The sequence below is a fragment of the Sylvia atricapilla genome, chromosome 2 (assembly GCF_009819655.1).
Source record: "Sylvia atricapilla isolate bSylAtr1 chromosome 2, bSylAtr1.pri, whole genome shotgun sequence".
NCBI classification, from domain to species: domain Eukaryota; kingdom Metazoa; phylum Chordata; class Aves; order Passeriformes; family Sylviidae; genus Sylvia; species Sylvia atricapilla.
The window spans coordinates 107,954,683-107,977,653 of record NC_089141.1 but is presented as its reverse complement, the minus strand read 5'-3'; the positions used below and the strand labels follow the sequence as shown (position 1 = coordinate 107,977,653).

Genomic DNA, 22,971 nt, shown 5'->3' with positions numbered 1-22,971 from the left:
GTGCTCTGGCTGCCTCTTGGGTCTGCAGCCTGCAGAAGTTGGGATGGGCCCACGTAAAATAATTGGTACAGCTGTTTTTATGTATTCTTCCCCCTTTTTTTTTTTTAATCTTTTATTTTCTACAGCAGAGACTAGAAGTGACAGAAGTAGTTGAGAGCTGTTTTTCTTTCCAAGCTGATGCTGTACTGCAGTCAAGATTTTGATTGATCACCTGCTGAAGGGTGTGGTTGGAGCTCCCTTTCAGCTCTCCAGTCTCCAAGTGCTCTGACTGATCACTCAGGTATTGCAGCAGACTTTTTTTAATATCAGTTGCTTGGGTACTTGGGCCATTCCATTGTAAAGAATTTGAAATACAGGGTTGATCAGGTGAGTAGATTGGCAGCACTGAAGTTGTTCAAGTCTGTGACTTTACAGTGCTGGCCACCAGCTACCAGCTAAAATGCTCTGAATTTATTTATCTTAGCTATTGCTTCTACATCCTTAATGAAAGGCATATGCTCACTAGATTAAGGACATGTAAATTTGTTGTCACCAATTCATGCACTGGAGCATAATTAAGTGGAATTTGACTGCCCTTGTAATTTTGTGCAACCATCAATTTTGTTCCCCTTATGAAACATTTTAAACATTTTATGATGTGTGTTCTTGCCAAGAACTGAGCTATGTATTTTTGTTGATGCTGAGTGACATGAGCAACAATACTAAATTTGATTGCCTAAGTCCTTTAGTGTGAATCCATCCTTCAGCCACAGAGGAATCTCTGTGAGCTCTGAAGGCACACTAGCAAGGCAAGTCCCTATTTAGGGATGGGATTTATATTCTAGGGGCTGTCCCCAACCTGTGCAGAGTACAGATGAAGCACATGCCTTTTGGACCTATTCTAGAAAATAATTCCTGAGAGTTGTTACAGAGGTCCAGGACAATCTCTACACTTCCAGAGCACTGGAAGTCCCGTGCATTCCTGGTTTTAGAGAGCCCCAACTCCTGCCTGCCACACACAGACACCATTTGTAGCAGCTGCTTTTCCAGCAGTTCAGGCAGGAGAGGGCTCTGGAGCAGACTATGGATGTTTGGCTTTGTGCCACCCATCAGTTTCTGCTCTGTTTATCTGAGAGGAACGTGCCCACCTGGGCTCTCTGTCCCCTGTCCCTCAGCCCGGGCAGGACACATGGCACAAGTCTGGGCAGAAACATCAGGGGTGATTTCAAACCATCACAAGGCAAAAGGCAAGAGCCCTTTAGAGTTCAGTTCCTCCACAGCAATGCCCTGCACTAGTGGCAAAACAGGACAGGAAATGAACTTCTGGGTTCCCCATTTCTTTCAAGTTTCTTTTGTTCTGGCAGATCTGGAATCTGATAGTTCCTCTTCTGCCTTCCTCGATCTGCCTCCTTTTCTGTCCTGCAATACTCCTGTGGAAATGTTATCCCCACTCCTACAAAGATGAAAATTCCCAAGAATATGGTTCAGGGCCTGCAGAGGGGAAAATAAAAAATGCAGGAGAGTCCAAATTCCTCACTTGAGTGAAATAAAAATTTTTTTTGGAGAAAATTTGTGACTTTTAGCTCAAAGCACCCATTTCATCATAGCCGAAAGATGTGTCAGGATAGGATTCAGACTGTTGTTGTTTTGGAGGGTTTTTGTTTTGTTTTGAAAGATGATTATCTCCTTACCTAGACCCTGGCAGTGTGTGATTCTTAGATCCATGAAGGGTGACCTATAAATCTCAGCAATCACTTGCCAGGTTGCTCAGCATTTGCATTTTAACGTTGTTTCTTCATTTCCACTTTCTTTTTTTAGATGTAACATTTACACATTTCAGATCTGCTTTAGGCTTCCCTTGCCTGTGTGTTTCTACAGCTGCAAGAACTCTTAAAGTTGCCGTTCCTGCCACAGAGGAGTCTGGAAAGTTGATGCAGGCACAAAGGCTGATTAAACCTTCCTCTGCCAGGTTTAGACTTCAGGGCATTATCTAGAAAAAGCAGCATACTCTTCAAAGAACCCTTTATTTTATGGCTTATTTTCTCTTTTTAACCCCAGTGTCAAAAGCAACATTCAGTCTTCAGTTCTGACTCAGGATTCTCTCCTTCGTCAGAGATTTCAGCACTACTGTGGAACAGCTTAGCCAAATAGTGAACAAGACAAGACCAAGGTCTGAAGAAGACCCAATCAAATACACATTGCCCTTTGTGCCAGAGACCAAGCTCCCCAAAGAAAATCTCTCTTTGGTGATCAGATCACTACTCCTGCAGCAGCTGCATCTTAAATCCCACTGACAGCACTCTGTGGAGCCTGTCCCAGCCTGCTGAAAGCTGCTTGCTGCCAAATATTGCAAAACAACCCTCCTGCCCTTCTCACTTTGTGCACACAGGAGCCCAGTACCAGCTGTTATTTCCTTGCATCTCCTCCCTGCCTTGGCTTCTGCCTGTTGTCTTCCCTCACAGAACTTCACCTGACAGTTTCACTGCTCTGTGCATAAAATCTATGATTTCTGCCATATCACATAAATCTTCTTACAGTTTATATTCTTGGGGTGATTTAAATAGAACAATCAAGAACAGGTCTAGTAGTGTTGATGGCACTTTCATTCTAATTAACTTAATTCTAAGTATGCAAAGGCTATTCCTGGCTCAATGATCAGAATTGTAACTGCCTGTTTGACTAACAGTTAGGGACCAATATTGTTATATAATAAAGTGTGTCTGGCTTTCCTAACTCAAACTAAAGTACAGAGGCTCTGAGGTGGTTCAAAATGCACCCTGTGCTGCACAAAGCATTTGGTATTTAGGACACAGCACACATGACAGTGCTCAAAAGCACCTTTAGTACCAGCTGGAGGCCTACAGCCATGAGAAGGAACAAATGTGATACCAACAGGAGAAAGAGGAATTGCAATTTGCCCTTCAAAGTAGTCTAAAAGCTTTAAAAAGTAAAATTAGAGCCTACACCAGCAGCTGGGAGAGAGCTGACAGGCAGAGACCATTTCAATGGCAGGTCCTGCATTTAAACAAATTCTGCACTGCCAACTTCACACTGACTAAAATACAACTCTTAAATACTTACCATTAATTACACCGTCCCTTTTAAACAGCCAGCTACTGCAAAACTCTGTACCAGTATCTGAAGTGGACTGCTAATCTGATCAAACCTCTGAATCCACTGTTAGAGATGACAGAATTGTTATTTAGATACTACACTGGAAATATTTAGATACTGTATCTGCAATAAATCTAATCATAATCATTGCCATAATCACTGTGTCCTACTTCTCACACCTGGCTGAGAACCTTCCCTTGACTACTCTGTCATGGTGTGTTAGAGAATGTTCAATAATTACACTCCTGTCGGAGAAACTGCCAGTGCAACTCTTCCTTTCCACCTACTGGTATCAAATCACCCAGATTAACTTTAAATGCCATTAAAAGTAATTCAAAGTGATTGTAACATATACTACACTGGATTTCTTGGACTCAGGCAAACCTGCAATTTGCTCATTTCAACCTGAATGACTGTCCAAGATCTCCAAGACACCAACAACTTCAATGCCATCAATTTAGACACTCCCAGTAAATGAGGGTAATTCAGTAAGAACATCTTCTCAGGAGATAATTGTTCCACTTCCAAACAGCAGGGAAAGTTTAGCACATTAGAGGGCAAGATGATAAAAAAGTTGTTTCCATTCATGCTGCTGTAAGTCTGGAAGATCCCCTTTTACCACAAGAGCAAATGAGTTTCTAAGAAGGAAGTAGCTCTAAAAAAGACCCAAGCCAGAGATTGACCACTTGTTTTAACTACAGTCACCATCTGCTTTAGGAAAATCCACACAAGATAATTTTTTTCTTTTGAAGGACAGTTAAAACTAAACTGCTGTAGGCTTGGGGCCACTGTCACACATCAGATATGCTGCCACACCTGCCCCAGTCAGCTGAACAAATCCTAAACAGAAGTAACCACATCTACAAAGCCACAAGGAATAAATGCATTCCAGAACAACTGTTCTTTGTTTTATTGAATGGCTGAAGCAGGACTGTAATCCAGGTATACTTAAATCAAGGGTTGGTCCACTCTTATCATCCAAAAGAACTGATTTTTTTTTTTTATAATAACACAAACACAAATGGAAGGAACATGAAGCATCATAACAGGAACTTTAAACTGACCATGACCAGACTGGTGCTACTTCAGGATTTACAGACCAGTCACACCAGTGTTATTCACCTCCCAACCATGACAGCTCTGGGGTGATCCTTCTGTGTACAGCTCACCCCTGAGCCATCAACATGAGATCAAAAATGCCATTTGTGCTACTAAAGTCTTAGAAATACTTCTATATTTAGTATTTTACTGAAGAATATTTACTTTCCTCTCTGAAGTTACATATAGCCATTATAAATATTTACATTAAACATTTACAGCTGGTTCATAATATACAACACAACGATTTAGCTACAATTTTTAAACCTTCTAGTGTAAAAGTTGCAAACAACATGTTGCTATCGTAATTCCAATTTATCTGGTTTGCACAGGCAGAACAGGGCATTTCAAAAACTCATGTTACATGATAAAAAAATGGAATGATGTCACTTTAATAACAATTACTCCAGGGAGTGTTGTTTTGATTTTTTTAAACAATAAGATTTCAACTTCTAAATCCCATCTGGTGCTACTACTAACATTTAAAATAGTCTTGAAAGGGGGAAAAATACTTAGAAATAAATACACCTTTAAAAAACTTCCACAATTAACCATGTCAGAATATTTCTTTTCCAGAGAGGCTCAAGGAGACCTTGCTCTTCATCATCTTCCTGCGCTGAAATACGGAGCAGTTCAATCCATCCTTATCTTCTGATTTGTCATCCTATAAATAATGCTGTCATAGCCAGGATCCATGTTCCAGAGGTTGTAGGAGATAACTATCACAGCTAAAGCAAGACCTATCATCATCCACAGGACAATGTTGAAGATTACAGAGTAGTCGTAGTTATATGGATAGGCAAGGTTATATGGGTTTTCTTTTGTACTCTGCAATAAAGAAAATATTTATTACTTTAAAGTGAGCTTGCACACCAAACTTCTTGACTCCATCCAAAGTCTGAGCAACCTAAACAAGAGAGATGCACTTTTTTCTAGATAAATCTGATGCAAGGGCACAGAATGCAAAAAAGTGATGATGTGAAAGGCATCAGTGGAATCCAAAAGAAGATGGCGGGAAAATGAAATCCAGAGTGCTGAACCTGGGGCAGAACAACCCAGGTGACAGCACAGGCTGGGGACTGAGCAACTGGGGAGCTGCAGAGAGGGACTGGAGCTCCTGATGGACAAGCGGAATAGGAGCCAGCAGTGCTCCTGGAATGACACAGGACAACTGCAACCTGGACTGTGTCTGGAGTCCAGCCACGGAAATCATGTTTTCCCACAACTGGGAGGCAAGACTTGCATGCACTGGGGAGACAACACAGAAAGGCAAATTCTAACAAGGCATAAGGGAAAAAGCTTTCACCATGAAAGTGGTCAATGCTTTGGAGCAAGAGAGGCTTTGGGACTTCCAGGGATGGACTTTTCAAGAACATGGACTTTCCAAGAACTTAGGTGGACAAAACCTGAACAACTTGATCTAGCTCCTAAATTAGTCCTGCTTTGAGGAGTTGTTTGGACTGGATGACCTCCAGAGCCCTCCTCAAGTGAAGTTACTGAACGACAAAGTGAAGATCAAGACAAGTAAGTAAGCTGCACCCACACCTTATTCATAGTCAGTATTACAGTCCTTAAAAAAAGGTTACACTCAGGTGAACTAATACACTTTGGATCACTTTTAATAAATGAGAGGTAGAAAAATGTGGGTTTACTACCTGTGAAGCCTGGAGAATGGAGCGAGTCTTCCTTGAGAGGGGAGAGTTGAACTCCTTCACAGCCACCACCTCCACTACTGCATTCCCCCCATACAGATTGAACATCTCATCTGCAAACTGGAAAAGAAAAGGTGGTTTAATTAAAAGCCTAGACTGTAGCCAGGAATTAAGCAGCGTTTTGTTAGCAAGAGGTAGTAAAGCAAAAGACATCAGCTTCAGGAATAATTATGGAAAGCTGTAAAAGTTTACAGTACTTTAGAAGTTCACTAAGTGCCAACCTTCCCGTGGTTTACAAGGCCTCTTTCAAACCCCCATCAGTGTTCAGCAGACTGTGGCTTATGCCTGCTTTCTGGGCTGAAACTTACTCTTGAATCTCCTTTTACAAAAGGCCCATCCCCACATCATTTCCTAATTGTGTGTCTGTCAGTTCCTAAACATAAAAATATTTAGGTTCTCAAACTCCCACCGGGTAACCATGAACCTGAATATTTAAATCTGGTCCAAGTGCTAATAATATGTCTAATATTTAAATATATTGGCTTAAGGTCAAAGAGCAATGCTTAGAGAAAACAAGTATTTGGCCTAACAAACTGAGGCTTTTGAATTTTTTCACTACACTTTGGAAACTCTCAGAAGTGATTTATCTTAATAAAAATTTAACTAATGATTATGTAAGACCTGCTGAAGAATTACTTCCTAGAGCACATGGACTGATGAGCAGCAGCTCTTTTGAAGTCTTAGAAATTTACCTTTACATAGCTTTGTGGGCACGGGTAAACTAACCACTGCACCTTGGGATAAAGATATTTCCACATTTCCAAGAGCCTCTTTTTGTGCTTTCAAATGTGCTTTCAAATACAAGGTGTTTAAGAAAAACCAACATATCAAGTCATGTTGATACAAGGTTTCAATACACCCCCACTCCTTTATTCAAAATATCTAAACACATTGTAGAATCATGCCAGCACTTTCCAAAGAGGCAAATTGTAACATTCAATTTTATAAATAAACAACAGCATTTTAAAAACCAAACAACAAAAACAAGCACGAGGCAAGCCAGCACTAATGAAGTTACATCTCACTTCTTTGTAGTTGAAATAAAATTATTTTCTTAGTACTCATGAGCTTTGTTCATGAGGTAGACAATATACCTTTTGCAAAGAGTCTACAAGAATCTGAGAAGCATCCTTGAACTGCTGAGAGTCTTCCCCATATCGTTTTCCAATCTCTTCCAAACCAGACAGCTCCAGGGAATAAAGGTCTGGAGAGTGATCTTTGGCTAAGTGCTTGTGTCGAGACAGCTTTGGAACAACATTGAGGGCAGAAAGAAATTAATTCATACACAGGTTACTTTAAAAACATGTTGCACAAAATCAATTTACTTGGACTAATCCAGCCTCACTTTTTACAGTCATATTTCATAATTAAGAAATTGAATTCTTGCCAACAACTAGAATACATCCATAATTGTTTCTTTTTTTAATTCTACAGAAGAAAGCAGATGATCATTATGTAGCATCTGTTCCTAGCATGAGGTTACACACACATAATAGAGAGTGTACTAAAAAGAAATAGAATACTTATTGACATCAGAATATTTGTTCTGTAATTGCCATGAAAATAAAACTCAGAGAAACCAAAAACACATAACTACAAGACTTAGATACTATCATCTCCTTGCTTTAAGTTGGTCCTTGCAAAGCTCAGTAGGTTGCAATTTCTACCTTGTGCTGTCCACGTACAAAAATAGTTTATTTGAAAAGTATCATCCAACAGCCAGAAAATCTAACCAATACAATCCAAATTATCTCAAAGGAGATAACAGGTAGAAGTAGGATATTCTTGCATTTCTGCAGGTGAGAAGATGCAACACTGATATTTGTCAGCACTAGACAACGGTCTCTAAAAACAAGGAATTTAATCCCATCTTCCCAACTGCTAAACTGCAGCACTTCTGGCCTGCAAAACAAAACCAAGAGCATTTTCTCAAGAGCCCCATTTCTCTCCACTAGCCCTTTACTGAATGTGAATTTTTGAGTTTTTCCACGACTCTTTCTTTCACTTCAGTAATTAAGGGCTGCAGCTTAAAGGGGCACACAGGAAAAGCCAAACCAAAATGAAACAAAAGGACCCACACACCAAACAAACCCTAAACCACAGCAACAAGACAGCAGCTTCTTAGCAAAAAGATTCTCAGAATTAAAAGCTCACCCCTCCATTGGAGCATTCCTGCCACCATCACTATTCATGGCACAAAAGCCACTCCAGTCTTTTCAGATAAAGTGATATTTTGAAGTAAAATGGTGGACACGGCAAAGAACATGTTCTTTACTACCATTACACTTCTCAAGTTAGACACCAAAGAAAGCCCCAGCAAATTCTTCACTGAGTATTTCAGAATTCCTCCTGTTCTGACCAAACACAATACAAAAGAAAACTACAGATGATTAGGGTTCTCATTCACAATTGCAGTGATGGGGCTGATACAAACAGAATGCATTATTTAAATTGATGGAACCAGATGATAACACACTAGAATATGTATTGCTGGTTGCAAAGTACCCTAGCTATGGCTTCTCAACTTTAAAGATCTCTGAAGTTTGTGACACAATGCAGGGGAAAATGTTTCAAAAACACCTTACCAGGCTTGCAATATCACGCAAGACTTGAAGTTCTGACAGAAAAAGCAAGTCAACCTGAGGGAAGAGGCAGAGACAGCTATGAAAACCCAAGTTAGGGAAGTCTTGTTTTGTTGCAAACATTTTGTAACACTTTGCTACAACATCAGAACATGCTAGAAGGAAGTAACTCTTTCAATAAAGTTAGAAAAAAATGTTTGAACTTTGTTAACTCAGAAGAAATTAGGAACGGCCTCTTAGGCAAATCAAGAGGGAAGAAAAAGCAGGAAAGGAGAAAAGCACAAGCTAACTAAGACTATTAGAAAATCTTGTGTTTAGAGTCCTAGATTCCCCTAATTAGTTTTTTTTTCCCTTTTCAAAGTCCCTTGCCAAGGTTTGAAAGAAGAGCAGAACTTGCAGCTTGGTCTTAAAAGGAGTTTATTAATTTTTTTATCTGAAGGTCAGCACAACACTCAACACCAGGCTCAGCATGAAAGACACCACTGCCAAGAGCATGAGACCTGGTATCCAAGGTCTCTTAAAGGCTTCTAACCCAATTAACTCTTGAAACATACTATATTTACAATTTTGTACCAATAATTGCTACCAATTCTAGAGACACAATTTTTTACATCACCTACATTCTATCAATGTCTTTGGGCCACCGCCACAGCAGAAGATGGAGCAGAAGAACTTAAGACACCGCCCAAAATTCTCCATCTTGCCTCTATCTATTTCCATTTTAAAAACCCAATACTACAAATTTTCACCCTGTGACAAACTAAACTACTATCTAATTTAAATTTTTGTTGTTCTCTTTTCCTCCATAAGTGTTGGCAATTTTTCCCATGGACTAAGGTCAAAGGCAATACTTTCCTGGGGTCCCATCAGGGTCCCGGAGCCTCCAGGGCAGTTTGAGGGGTTTTCCCCATGCCCTGGATTCCAGTATGAAAAAACCCCAGAAATTCCCGGAGAAGGATGGTTTTTTACCTCGTTGTTCCTGCTGAGGGAGCTGAGAGGGAGGGAGTTGAGGATGGAGCTGTCCTGGAAAAGGCGGTTCCGCAGCTGGCGCAGCGTCACCGAGAGATCCTCAAACACGGCGTTGGCCTTGCCCACCATGTACACCCTCTGCAGGGACAGCCCTGTCACTGCCAGCACAGCCCCCTGCTCAGCCCCTCCAGACACACACCAACACCCAGCCATGCCTCCAACTCCAGCCCACCATGTACACCCTCTGCAGGGACAGCTCCTGCCAGCACAGCCCCCTGCTCAGCGTCTCCAGACACACACCAACACTCAGCCATGCCTCCCCAACCTCCAGCTCACCATGTACACCCTCTGCAGGGACAGCCCCTGGTCACTGCCAGCACAGCCCCCTGCTCAGCCTCTCCAGACACACACCAACACCCAGCCATGCCTCCCCAACCTCCAGCTCACCATGTACACCCTCTGCAGGGACAGCCCTGTCACTGCCAGCACAGCCCCCTGCTCAGCCCCTCCAGACACACACCAACACCCAGCCATGCCTCCAGCCTCCAGCCCACCATGTACACCCTCTGCAGGGACAGCTCCTGCCAGCACAGCTCCCTGCTCAGCCTCTCCAGGCACACACCAACAACCAGCCATGCCTCCAACTCCAGCCCACCATTTCACGTCACCAGCTGGGTTTTGCTCCAGACACACGAGTGGAAAGTGGTTTCCCTGTCTGGGATATGTGGAACCAGGAGTGAGGCAACACTCACCTCCTCACTGGGGGCCAGCTGCAGCACCACGGGTGTCTCCTCAGAAAACAGAGTATGGATGGCATTTGCAACGCTGTCCAGACTGAAAGGAACGGCCTGGAAAACAAAGCCTAGTCAGATTTTTGGGTTAAACAGGGGCTACTGATCTTAACTACAAAAGAAAAGGGTATGCACATTTCCAAAGTGATAATAAGTAATAGGAACCTATCCGCAAAACAAAGCATCACCTGTGTGTCTAGGAACATATTTTATTCATTATTACGAATTTTATTTATGTGGCAGACACAATATATTCTGAAGAACTCCAAGGGACTATGAGTGTGAATTAAGAGGATTATTTAGGCTTAGACTACAGCCTCGTTTATCAGTAAAACAAGACCAACAAATATAGAAGCAATGCAAAAGCAAAACAATCTCACTGCAAATGGAAAGTTATGAACCACGAAAAACTGATGGATGAAAATATACCAGCAGAAAGACCAACTGCTGAAACAAAAAAAGACACATATAAAAAAGCCTACTAAAAATAGAAGAAATGCTAGCACAGTATAGTGCCATTACTGGCAAGCTAATAGAACTGTTAGTTTTTTTAAACACTTACTTGTGGGTTTTATTAAAAAAAGACACAGAATGGCACATTTCCATTCACTACTTAAAGAGTCCTATGACAGAAGAGGCAACGGCATAGATTTAAACCTAGGAAATTTTAACTTAAAACAAGAACAAAGTTTTTTATTCCAAGGGTGGTCAAATACTGGCAGAGGTCATGGAGTCTCCATCTGTGGAGATGCTCATATCCTGACTGAACACAGTGCTGGTCAGCCTGCTCTGGCTGATCCTGCTTGATCAGGGCATTGGATGAGATCATTTCCAGAGTTCCCTTCCAACCTAAAGGATTCTCTGCTGCTGTAACAGGCCTGAGAAGCCTTAGCAAAGACAGACAGTGGTAGGTAAATGTAATGTGTGTTGATTTCTTCTTGATACAATATAATGCAATGGTGTCTCTAAGTGCTGTATTTCATAGTCAAGTACTTGAGGAAAACTCAAAAGACCACTTAAAGGTTGATACAGTACATCAAAAACTCAATCCATATAAAATGTTATCACACACTCAGCTGAAGCAAAAAACAATTCTGATTTTGAAGTATTAAGTTACTGTGGGTAGGAGGGGACAGGTACAAACATTAAAATTAGCTGTCTTTCAAGGAGAACATGCTTTGGTCAAACACAGCATGTTGAACTGAACACAGGAAGCCCTGGGTGATCTCAAGGGCCTCCTACCTGGTACAGAACCCTGACTAGATTATTGACCCATCGGTTCAGGGGACATTCAAACTTCAAGGGAAGCAGGAAATAGATGAACATCAGGGACTACAGCAGAGCAGAATCATGCACTTGTGATTAGACCACAGGAGTCCCAGGAATCATGTGACAGGTCCAAACGTGGATACTCACATTCTCAATGGGGTATGAAAGCCCTTTCACAGGCAGTTTGTCCACGCCCTTCACTGTCACCAGCACAGTGGCTTGTGGCCGGTGAAACAGATCACCCACGGCCAGCCCAGGCCAGGGGAGGTCCTAGTACAAAACGGCAAAAAAAGCTGTATTTCACAGGCAAAGAGAAGTGTTCTTCCCACTATTAAAGCAAAACAACTTATTATTCTGTTAATGCCTCTCTGCAGGACAGCCTGTTGAAAATTTCATGGGGAAGTAAGTTAATACTTTCATCCTGAGTAATGCCAGTCAACCATGAAGGAACTGTTAGCTTGAAAGCTGCCAGTAACTTCATAGTAAAGTCTACACTAAGAAAACATTATATACAATGGATACATGAGGAGTTATTTCCCATAATCAAATTATAAATACTTTAGTCTGTATTTAGTAAGTGAAGGCTGAACTTAAAAAACCCACTAACATCTTGATATTTCCAGCACAAGAAAGAAACAGGGTGGAAAGGAAGGGGAAGAGAGGAATGTGTCAATCACAACAACAGGCAACTGAACTTAAATGTACAAATTTGCACAGAAATATAAAAAGATTTCTTAGTAGCTTACTACAATTACAAATCAAAACTAAGAGCACAGTGGAGGCTGACTGGTTTATTCAGGCACAAAATACAAATTCATGTGCCAGGAATAAAGGCAAACAGATTTCCCCACTTGTGTAAATGGCATAACTGACCTTTATATTGAAAGCCAATTTAATTGCATTTTAGAATTAAATGTCATTGACATTATGATTTGTATCACCTCGCAGAAACAAAGGAAAAACCCTTTGAAGCATCATGAGGGACAAAAATGGGGTTTGGTTTTGTTTTCCTTTAACAAGGGAAGAATATTGAATGACTCCTTCTGAGAATTCCAAATGTAATGCACCAAGATTCCAAACTCTCTACAGTGGCCTTGCTGCACAGTCAGTTTATGCTCCTAGACTTCAGCTTTGATGTGAGCTGCAAAAGAAGTGCTGGGCCCTGCAGTAATCTCCTCACCAGAGCTGGAAGCTGCCCACACAGTGATCTCTGCCTCAGGGACAGTTTTCAGGAACTCTCAGTTCCAGGCCTGAACTGAATAATCATTCAAACACTTCCTTCCCTGCCTGCTTCTAGGATTTCAATTATTAGTAACAGAGAACTATTTCTAAAGGATGCTAGAGAGCCATCACAACAAATGAATCCCAAGCTATGGCAAAGGCACAGAGTGAGCACTGAAACAGTTTTTTCCATGATACCCATGACATATCTCTGGATGACCAGGATGCCAAATGGACAGAACAAGCCAAACTCCACTGTTCTTCTGGGTGTCTTTATATGCAACACACATAATACCATTCAATACATTGGTCTTTCCTGATATAATAATCAAAATTTACTCCTCCGTCATACTAATCATGCAAGTTTGTTACTAGCTTGATGACAAAAAAAGCAGAATTAATTGACAGCAAGGTATTTTCAAATTCCAAAACACAGGCTAAGCAGCCTTGCACTCAAACCAGCCTTATCAGACTTCTTGCCTAGCTGATGTATGGAAGAAATGAGAACTGGCTGCCCTCACCAGCACTGTGAGAATGCCTCAGCCTGCAGATTTCAGTATCTGGCAGCACACAGACACTGCCAAAGATATCTGGCTATTACACTTTCATCTGCTGCTCCAACAGCCACTCATCCCTGCTGAACCCAGCAAAAAAAATCAGTAAGCAAGATGGAATCAATCCAAGGGCTCCTGCTCATGTGCCCCACTTTAAACATTGCTAAAGTTATATTCCAATACTTAATGTGGAGAAACATTAGCACAAATCATGTTTCCAAGGTTTTGGATTATTTCCTAAGTAACCAACATACTTGTTTAACTCTGCTCAGCAGACAGGCTTTCTGACCTGACAGAATGCCTGCCTTCCCAAGCCATTTCTCCATCTTCAGATTACTCAGGAGCAGAGCCCTACAGAGAGTTTCTGTGCAAGAAGTGACAGGGGTTCCACAGATTCTCAGTTTGTGGGGATGGATGGGGGGGCAGAGCACACAGCTGGGTCTCAGAGGAACAGCATTGGAAAGCTTCTGCAGGCTTCCTTCTACAGCTGGTGACTCAAATTAGCCAGCAAGCACAGCTTCTGGCTGCTCGTATGACCCACACAGCTCTAGTCTGGAAACCACCTCTGTCAAGTCATGCATTCCTCAAGACAAACAGGGTAATATTCAATATATTCCAGCATATGACAGGAAGATTTGCATCTTGAGTGGGCAGGTCTGTAGCTTTAGGGGCTGGATTTTCACAACCAAGGCCTGGAACATACTTCTTCAACAGAAAAGCCCATGGTCAGCGCAGCGACATCCGGGATCCGCTCGCCCGGGATGGGCCAACTTCCATCCCGGAAAACAACCGACTGAGGGGACCGTAAGACACTGAATTCACCACCACACACTCCTGAAAAACAGACACAAAACGCTGTCAGGGCTCCTGCAATATTTTCCTTCATGTAACGGGGAAAAGACCATATTTGAGCTTTCATCTCTTCTTCCTCCCTCCCGTGCCTATCAGTTTAGGGAAAGCCAGGATCATTTTAATAATTTTAATGCTCTGGAATACAAAATAAGGTTTCTGGACAGCAGTGACTAAGAATTAACAGATCCATATTAAAGAAAGTAGGACAATTATTCAAACAACAGCACAGTTCTGTGCAACAAGCTACAAGTAGTCTTACATTTCAGAAACTGAACTCTCAATGGAGCCAGGCTCCAAAATCCTGTTAAGGTCACAAAGCACCAACACAGCTCTGTTTGTTTCCAGGCCTGCTTGGCACAACACCTCTGCTCATGCAGGCAACAGCCAGAGCCAGGCAGTCCAGTGGAATCTGTCAGTGCTGGCCTCAACCAGGCACTGCCAGGAAAACCTGGCTCCTGTAGGACAGCTCTGGTGGCCCTGCTCTGCCTCCTCCACCTCATGACACCGTGAGATGTTTGTGCTCCTTGGATGCAGCACTGCACCTGAGCTGATTGTGTGGAGCCACAATCTGCAACATTGGGTTTTCACTCATCTGGGATCCCCCTTCACTCTCCTCCCCATTACCTTGAACAGCCAAGTTAACTAAAAGCATATTTCTAAACTGCTTCATGATGACAGGAATTTACTGCATAATAAAGTCAGAAATAAGAGAAGGGCTCGTTTCAACCTGGCTTCCTATCTTTAAGTCACTTAGGCACAGCTGCAATACTGTGTACACCAAAATGTATCTAAAGAAATTATAAAACTTATTTGGTACCTCTAAGCAGTAACAAGCGCAATACAAGACTTCAGGCATGCTCCCCAATGAGCAATCTCAGTAGGTTGCCACCAGAAAACTGATTTGATACAAGAAAATCAAGTAATAGAGTAACAACTGTTTGCAGGCCTGTAAGTTCTAATTATACAATGACTCTGACTGCATACCTCAAAATTACATTAATAAGGTAACTGTCTAAAGAAAATAGAAGTATTTGTTCATATGATCACTCAAAATTGGTTACCAATCCAAGCAGTGATATACAATAGTTTTCCAGGGCATCTACAAATCTAAAGGCTATTTACAAAAACAATGCAATAGTAAACCGATGTGTTGTGCAGCTAAAAAACTTCCCTAATGTTAATTTAACTAATGTGACCTTGAAGATGCTGTTCCAAAGGCTGGCTCATGATCATGCATAAAAATGTTGACAGTAAATCTGAGCTATGTTATGATAAACACACCAAAGGACAAAGTTCTGAGCTGCAGGCTGGGATGGGGGCAAAAAGAAGGAAAGAGGCCAAACCAAGTGATATTCATGGAGTAGATTAAAGAATTTATTTAAATGGATGTATTCCTTGGATGGCCTGCTACCAATTTTAATGGTGGATCAACCCACATTCTGAAAGGCTGAAATGTTTCCAGACCAACTTCTTTAAGTAAGAACTTACAAAATGGCTACAAATCAAACAGGATTTCAGATGCTGCTCTCCACATGGCTATGACTGTGTAATATTTTCACAGTTTGCCCTTATTTAGGACAAACTGGCTTACTTAGGAAAGGATTGCTCAAGTGGATAAAATCAGAGCATTCATCCTTCACAAGTGAATTTCCCTCACTAGATCTGTTCAAGATTACAACGATTAGAAGTAAATTTGAAGTTGGGAGCATCAGCAGATTCCCTCTAATGGCCTAGGGAACAGTTGTGCTAATTCCTACCCTGCCAAAGTTGTACCTCAGGTTCTCCAAAGCCTTTGTGAACCTGGAGAGCTAAGGAACATTGACTGAGAATAGTTACAGGGCCTGGAAGTGCCATCACGAGCCTGACTCACAGAGGGTAACAGAGTGACCACAGAAACAGCTCAGCAAAACGTGAAAATTCGAACAAAATAACAAAATTATGTGTGTCTATCACAGAATCATCAGAGCTGGAAGAGACCTCTAAGACATAAAGTCCAACTATCAGCCCAGCACTGCCACTGAAACCCCTAAACCAGATCACCCAGTGCCAGATCCAGATACCTCTTAAACACCTCCAGAGGTGGTGGTTCCATCACCTCCCTGGGCAACCCATTCCTCCCAATGCCTCACCCTAGCAGCGAAAAAAAAATTTCTAGTATCTGATCTGAATCCCTCTGTCTCAGCTTCTAGAACTGGATTTTAATATAATTTCTATACAGTATAAATTAATGTAATAAAGTAACATGTTACATATAATTATATATATGCATTATAAAATATACAGTATATTATTTAAATTTATGTAATAATTTTGTGATGTAATTATAAAAATATTTTTTATAAATAATTGTATATCACTACAATAAAATTATAGAAAGTTATAATTTACTATAACCCAGCCCTCGGACAGAAAGGGATAAAAGGGTTCGAGCACGGTCTCTGGGGGTGGATGAGGGGGTGGGGGCCGGGAGCTGCAGCACAGTGACAGTCCCTGGCTCCCACCCCTCGGTCCGGAACCCGGCACCCACAGACACAGCCAGCTCCCCTCACCTTCCCCCTTCACCTTTCCCCCTCCCCAGCACTGCGGCCCAGCCCCTTTCCCGCAATCTCCCCCTGCGGAGGCCAGGGGACCCTCCCCGCTGCCCCCGGCGCTCCCCCGCGGGGCCCGTCCCCGCTCACCCACCGGCGACACAGGCCGCTGCCACCAGCGCCGCCAGCCCCAGGGCCCGGCCGGCCCCGCCGCGCCGCCCCATGTCCGCCATGAACCACCGCCGGGCCGCGCCACGGACAGACACACCGAGCGCCCTGCCCGCCGCCTGATGGACAGCCGCCACAGCCAATCAGCAGGCGGGATTCAGGACGGGTGGGCGGGACTCAGTGGCGTTCACCAATTGCAGCACCGCCCCTGTCACGGGGCTGAGCAGTCAGCTGTCCCGCTGGGGGCGGAGTCTTTGTTTGAGTGGCGTTCCCACTTGGCCAATCAGATCACGAGAGGTCTCTGCACCATTTTCCTCCCCGCACTGTAAACTCAGCGGGAGCGGTGAGAAGGCGGAGCCAACAGCGGATTCAGCCAATCGGAGAGCGAGGGATGGAGGGCTTTGGTCCGCCCACGCCCGTCAGCCAGCTAGTGACGGGCGGGGCAAAGCCGTGATTGACAGTCGAATGCACCATTCAGAGAGCAAGACGCCGGCTCCACCCTATCGGTGGCCGTGTGGGGCGGGGACTTTCCGTGTGGGGCCGTCAGGGGTTGGCTCTGTCGCTATCGTTGTCCTCGTCCTTCCGTATGTGTATGCCCCCGTCTTCACTGGCTTCTTCCTTAAATTTTGTCGAGAACATCCAGAGTAACAAATTCAGTGACTGCCCCAGCCATGCTCATCTCATTTCAGCTGTCGCTGCTAGTGATAGGAATGGGCAGGTGGTACACTTCGGTCAGTGTATGTTTTATATTCCTGTAATATGCCATGACCATCGCAATCAAGGGAGGGGATCCTGCTCCTCAGCCCTGCTGAGGATCACCTGGAGTGCTGTGTCCAGTCCTGGGCTCCTCAGGACAGCAGAGACATGGAGCTCCTGGAGCAGCTCCAGTGGAGGGTGACAAAGATGCTGGAGGGACTGGAGCATGTCGGTGAGGAAAGGCTGAGGGAGCTGGGCCTGTCCAGCCTGGAGAAGGGACAGCTGAGAGGGGCCTCAGCCCTGTGTGTCAGTGTCTGCAGGGAGGGCTCAGGGCATGGGCCAGGCTCTGCTCCGTGGGGCCAGCAATGGGACAGGAGGAACGGGCAGGAACTGATGGCCAGGAAGTTCCACCCGAACGTGAGGGAGAATTTCTGCCCTGTGCAGAGAGTGAGCACTGGGACAGACTGTCCAGAGAAGACTTGGAATGTCCCTCACTGGATCTATTCCAGATACACCTGGACACAATCTTATCCCATGTGCTTTGGGGTGACCCTGCTTGATCAGGGACCAGATGACCCACAGTAGTCTCTTCCAGCCTGACCTATTCTGTAAAGCTGCGAATAGGTTTTGGGGTCTTTGTATATTTTTTAGGCTCCAGGACCTTGATGAAGCTCTCTGCAAGTAAAGGCAAAGAAAACCAGGCTTTGAAGGTGAGTTCTCATGTAGCATGGGAGGTTAGGACCTCCCAGTGCATTGTAAGTAAAACTGTGTTATGAGCACTTCAAATCAATACTCGCTCATTCCTTACTCTGTGCATCACAAAAACAGCACCACATAATAGCTTTTGTAAAACTCAAAGAAATGCTTGAGATTATCTGATTAAAAATAGTTGTTTTCTGGTGGGCTTTTGTGTCCTGGATTCCTTGGGAAGCAATTTGTTTGAGATCACAGCAAATCCAACAGTGCTAGGGAGTGTTTTATCTGCTTTGCTGAGAGACAGCACCTGTATCATATCCACATGGTTAGACTGAATTTATGCAGAACATGCCAAGGATTACTACCTATACAACTATTTGGCCAGAGCTATTCTGCTATATATTTAGAAATTCCAGACAGCTATAGAAACACAGAAAATGTGCCTGAGCAACATTTCTGCACTGGAAAAAAAAAATTGTCTAGAAGAATGAGTTGGCAGGGGAATGCAGGTAGTAAAATGAAGGTGTGTTAACAGCAAACAGTATTTAAGAGAGTAGTTATATCCCTGCTACTGCCACATGATAGTGTGGGACAGTGGGCAAATCACAAACTCAGCTTTTCATAGGTGGCAATAACAGCCCCTTCCTTGTCTGTGAGTTGTTTTGCATCAATTAGGAGGAACTCCTGCTCCTCCTGCTGCCAGGTGGAAACTACACTTTGAATATGAAAATCATGCCAGATGCATAGGGCACTCTAAAACTCAGCAGCCAAGCAAGTTATGAGCACTTCAAATTAATACCCACTCATTTCTTACTCTGTATTGCTCATCACAAAACCTGCACTGCATAATAGCTTTTGTGAAATAAATGCAAATAAATGTTTGTGAGATTACCTGAATACTGTGGCAGAGATATGATCAAAATAGTTGTTTCCTGATGGGCTTTTCTGCTTTCAGAACAGGATTAGAAGAACACACAGGAGAGAAGGCCTGGATCAGTGAACAACAAAGATGTTGAATGATTGCTTTTCAGTGAGCCCGGCTGGTTTGTGCGGTGAGCAAGGCGTGATGATTTTGAAAAGATAGTATTGTGTCTTGTCAACTGATAATGCTACCACAACATGTAAGCCCATGGGTCCTGGATTAAGGTGATGTGGGTTACCTTATTTTTGGTATTTGTTGTTTCTTGGGCACTTGACTTTGCAAGTGTAATGTGCCATGTGCTACGTATATTTTAGCATAATTTCAAGAAGTTTTGCCTATCTAGGAAAACGTGGTTCCTGCACCTTGTAGTCTGAAGTACAGGTGAGCTGCAGGTATGGTTTGTCCCCCTCCTTACCCTCCTGCCCCTTCAGATTGTGTCTACACCCAAAATACGCATAGAAATAAGGCAAGATGTGTGACTCAAAGCAGTAAGTTTGTGAAACTACTGGAAGGCATTGGGTGGATGTGATTGTGTCTTAGATGGGAAGGTAATGGGAAGCACAGAACAGGGAAAGGACCATAAGAGGGAAGATGTTTCTTCATCTAAATTAAGGATTTCTTACAAATGTTATGTGGAAAAGAAGGTGCTTGAGTGAATAAGACTGTTTTGAAAAAGTTATTTCTCTTATAACAGCTACTATCTCTGTGTTTCATATCTGTGCATATTATCAACCATTTCAAAAATTTTTATTGATCTCTTGACACTGTTTTTCATAAAGCATTCACTCTGGAAGTCATACCACAACAAAAGAGTATCATGTTATATTTTTCACATTTGCAGAAGGAAATGTGTTTTTGGGATTTTAGCATTCGCAGTCTCATTTTCTGAACTTGTGGTGCTAGGAATACTGTAATGTAATTCTAGAAATAGAAGAGAAATCAGAGTTCTGTATTAGAAGAGTCTTATATTCCTTCTCTGCTTCTCAAATTGCTGTTCTTCTTGAAATCACAATACAAACATGGTTTCTGAAGAATTCTCTATCTTATGTTTTCCTGTTCTCATCTTGGTTTCTTCTTTGGGAAAATAATAAATAGAGGCAATAAATTTTATTATGAAACATTCAGGTCTCACAAACTCTGTACTGGTTCCTAGTGCCCACTGGGTATATCTGTGTGTCAGTGAAGCCTGATATAAGAGAATAATACCATCACTTTGTAGGCTGGCAGAGTTCTAGCTATTTTCTCTAGGCTTAATATAGATCCCAGCTGTGCTTTGAAGAGAGTGAGTTTTGTAATCCTGTAAGCAATACTCGTGACAAAATCTACATGCAGTAAAATTATTCTATTAAACTGATTTCATTTTGAGCTCCTGCTCAGGGCAAGTGAAAAATTGAGACAACACGCACATTAGGTCAGAAATAATTTTTATAAAGCCATATAGTGCTAGTAGCAGGCACAAAATCAAAGTGCCAGCTGTAGGCAAAACACCAGCACTCCCTGGCTCTTTTAGGAGTGTGCTGTTCAGAAATGTCTTCAGCAGGAATTGCTCACGTGGCACTTGGATGCTGCCTTTGCCTCCAGCCCTGTCTGTACCCACAGTGTTATGGGTGAAATGATGGTAGGAGAGGGAATGTGAGGAAAAGGCTGAGTCAAAGAGCCCACTGTTGGTCTAAACTGGACTGCTGTGTTACCACTGGATTTCATTGTAATTGTCTCAACCATCATTTCCAAAATGATGCTTTAACTGGAAAATATTTTTCTGGCTGCTGGGATGAAATTTGGGCCAGTTGTATCCTGCTGGAAAGAATGAAATGCCAGTGCCAGGTGCCACTTGGAGTTACCAGCTCCAGAAGCACACAGGGGTGAGCAATGCTCCTTTTGGTACTAGGATTTACAATCTCAAAGGAAATTTATGCACAGAGATGAAGCAAAAGATTCTAAAATAAAATTGAGCAGACAAATCTCTTTTTTTTCTATTATGTTTTCTGACCTTGATACATTGACTGAAGGTGAATAAACAGCACAGTTAGTTGGGCAACCCCTGTCCTGCTGTGGTGGGGAATGGGACAAGGGGACTGTGTTGGGCAGTGAGTTTGGGGGCTGCTGACATCCTGGGAGGTGAGAGATGAGACAATTGAGCCCAACATGGTGATTTATACTGTGTGACATTTTTATAGGTCACATGTGAAAAGTTGTTGGTCCTTGCTGCTGAATTGCTTTGTGATCTCATTCCTATCCCCATTTCCACAATCCATCTATGTAAGCAGAAATTGTTGTTTTTGCAAATGTGGATACCAAGGCTAAATAAGTCAAAGACAGCTCAAATAATTTCTAAAGAACTCGAAAAAACAACCTTCAAAACCCAATAAAAACCCACATCAACCTGTAGTTACTGAGCCAAATCTTAGGCTGTGCCAGAGCTGATTTACTGAGGACTCAAATAATAAGAAAAATGTGAGTTCTACCCTCTCTAAAAGGTGGATTTGTCTTCCTTTTTCCTTTTTGAAAGGAAAAATGCCTTTCTCTTTTACTTCTGTCAGTCAATAGCTGTCTTAAAGAGGATTGCCAACTTCTTCTCTGTAGGGCTGAACTGCAGTTAAAGCCTCCAAATATGCACAAGAAGCCCATTTGAAGGTTCTTTTTGCTAGGTCCTATGTGCACATCATATAAAGAAAACAATGTCTCTCTTTTTGTGTATCAGTACAGATGTCACAACTTCAAAACTGTGTTTTTCTGACCCAGCTCCAGTAGATTTTTGGCATTTTCTAACAGTTCTCACCGTGGCCTTGCCTGTGACTTTGCCACAAGCACCTATGGGCTCAGTGGAGGGGAGAGTGCCCCTGTACACGTGTTTTCTGCAGGACAATCCAGTCCTGCAGGGTTTGCTGTGGCTGGACCAGAGTATTGTTGAGGTGTTGAGTATATTGATTCAGCTGAGGTCCTACAGCAGGTCAGTGAGAAGACAAGGAGAACCTTTCCTCTGTGGCCTGTAGTGTCCTCTCAGCCACTCTTGGCCTTCAGTGATCACAGCTGATTTTTAGAAATGTATTTTACATATTGTTCTAGAACACAACACTGCAGTCTGCTGAGACCCCAGTGTTGATGTAACAGTTCTGAAGAAGGTGGTCATCTGCAATTCACTTAATTTTAGTAGTTTCAAAGTCAGGTTAAACACTTTTTTAGTTAAGTCTGCTTAATCAAAACGCATTTTAATGTCATTGAAGATAGGGTGTGAGTGTGGTTTTAAGAGTAATTGATATAATTAAAGGTACGCGGCTCCTCCATGTTGACACTGTAGCGCTAATGAGGAACGAAATCTGTGAGAAAGAACTCCTGAAACCGCGGAGAGAAATCCGCGTGTGTGATGCGTATGAACGGTAGCTGATTCGTGCGTTTCCTTTCCCGTCACCTGTTCCCGGTGATTTCGGCAGCGGGGGCCGGCCCGGCAGGTGGGAACTCATCCCAAGCCCGGGCGCTTTGGCACCATCGCGTGGTCGAAGCTGCGGCTGCAGCTTCGTGTCCCGTCCTCGGACCGAAACTTGGAGGAAGCGCCAACTTCTGGGAGCACTTCGTATGCTGTCCCCTGCACAGATGCCCGTCCTATCCCACTACCCACCCTTCCTGGGAAACACTGGCTAAGAGCATGCACGGAGTGGGTGACAGAAACTGAGTCAGAAGAAGTGTGGAAGCCCGGAAGGGGTAATGTGTGTGTCTCAAACGCCGATAGCCAGAGGGCTGTGGAGCCATCTGGTAATAACAGACGAGAACTCGGTGAGAAAGAATAGGATGTGGCTGGAGAAGGGGCCCTGCGGGAGGTAGG

At 43.0% G+C, this 22,971-nt stretch overlaps 1 protein-coding gene across 1 annotated transcript; it reads right to left on the bottom strand.

The window, feature by feature from the left end:
• Positions 1 to 3,975: 3,975 nt before the first annotated feature.
• Positions 3,976 to 16,976, bottom strand: ATP6AP2 (ATPase H+ transporting accessory protein 2). The gene is made up of 9 exons (XM_066314045.1): positions 16,824 to 16,976; positions 13,993 to 14,123; positions 11,662 to 11,784; positions 10,207 to 10,302; positions 9,455 to 9,592; positions 8,489 to 8,542; positions 6,998 to 7,147; positions 5,847 to 5,963; positions 3,976 to 5,019 (listed from the first exon to the last, which is right to left on the bottom strand). Exons 1-9 carry the CDS (start codon positions 16,900 to 16,902, stop codon positions 4,825 to 4,827), a joined length of 1,083 nt encoding a protein of 360 aa, XP_066170142.1. The 5' UTR covers positions 16,903 to 16,976; the 3' UTR covers positions 3,976 to 4,824.
• Positions 16,977 to 22,971: the final 5,995 nt, after the last annotated feature.

Bases quoted from the DNA above. Each gene is read 5' to 3' on its own strand.
- ATP6AP2 (XM_066314045.1), bottom strand. From the start codon at position 16,902: ATGGCGGACATGGGGCGGCGCGGCGGGGCCGGCCGGGCCCTGGGGCTG. The intron at 9,593-10,206 runs GTGAGTGTTGCC...CTGTCCCTGCAG, and splicing joins AGCTGGCCCCCAGTGAGGAG to AGGGTGTACATGGTGGGCAA. The intron at 5,964-6,997 runs GTATATTGTCTA...TTTCTTTTCCAG, and splicing joins TTGTAGACTCTTTGCAAAAG to TTTGCAGATGAGATGTTCAA.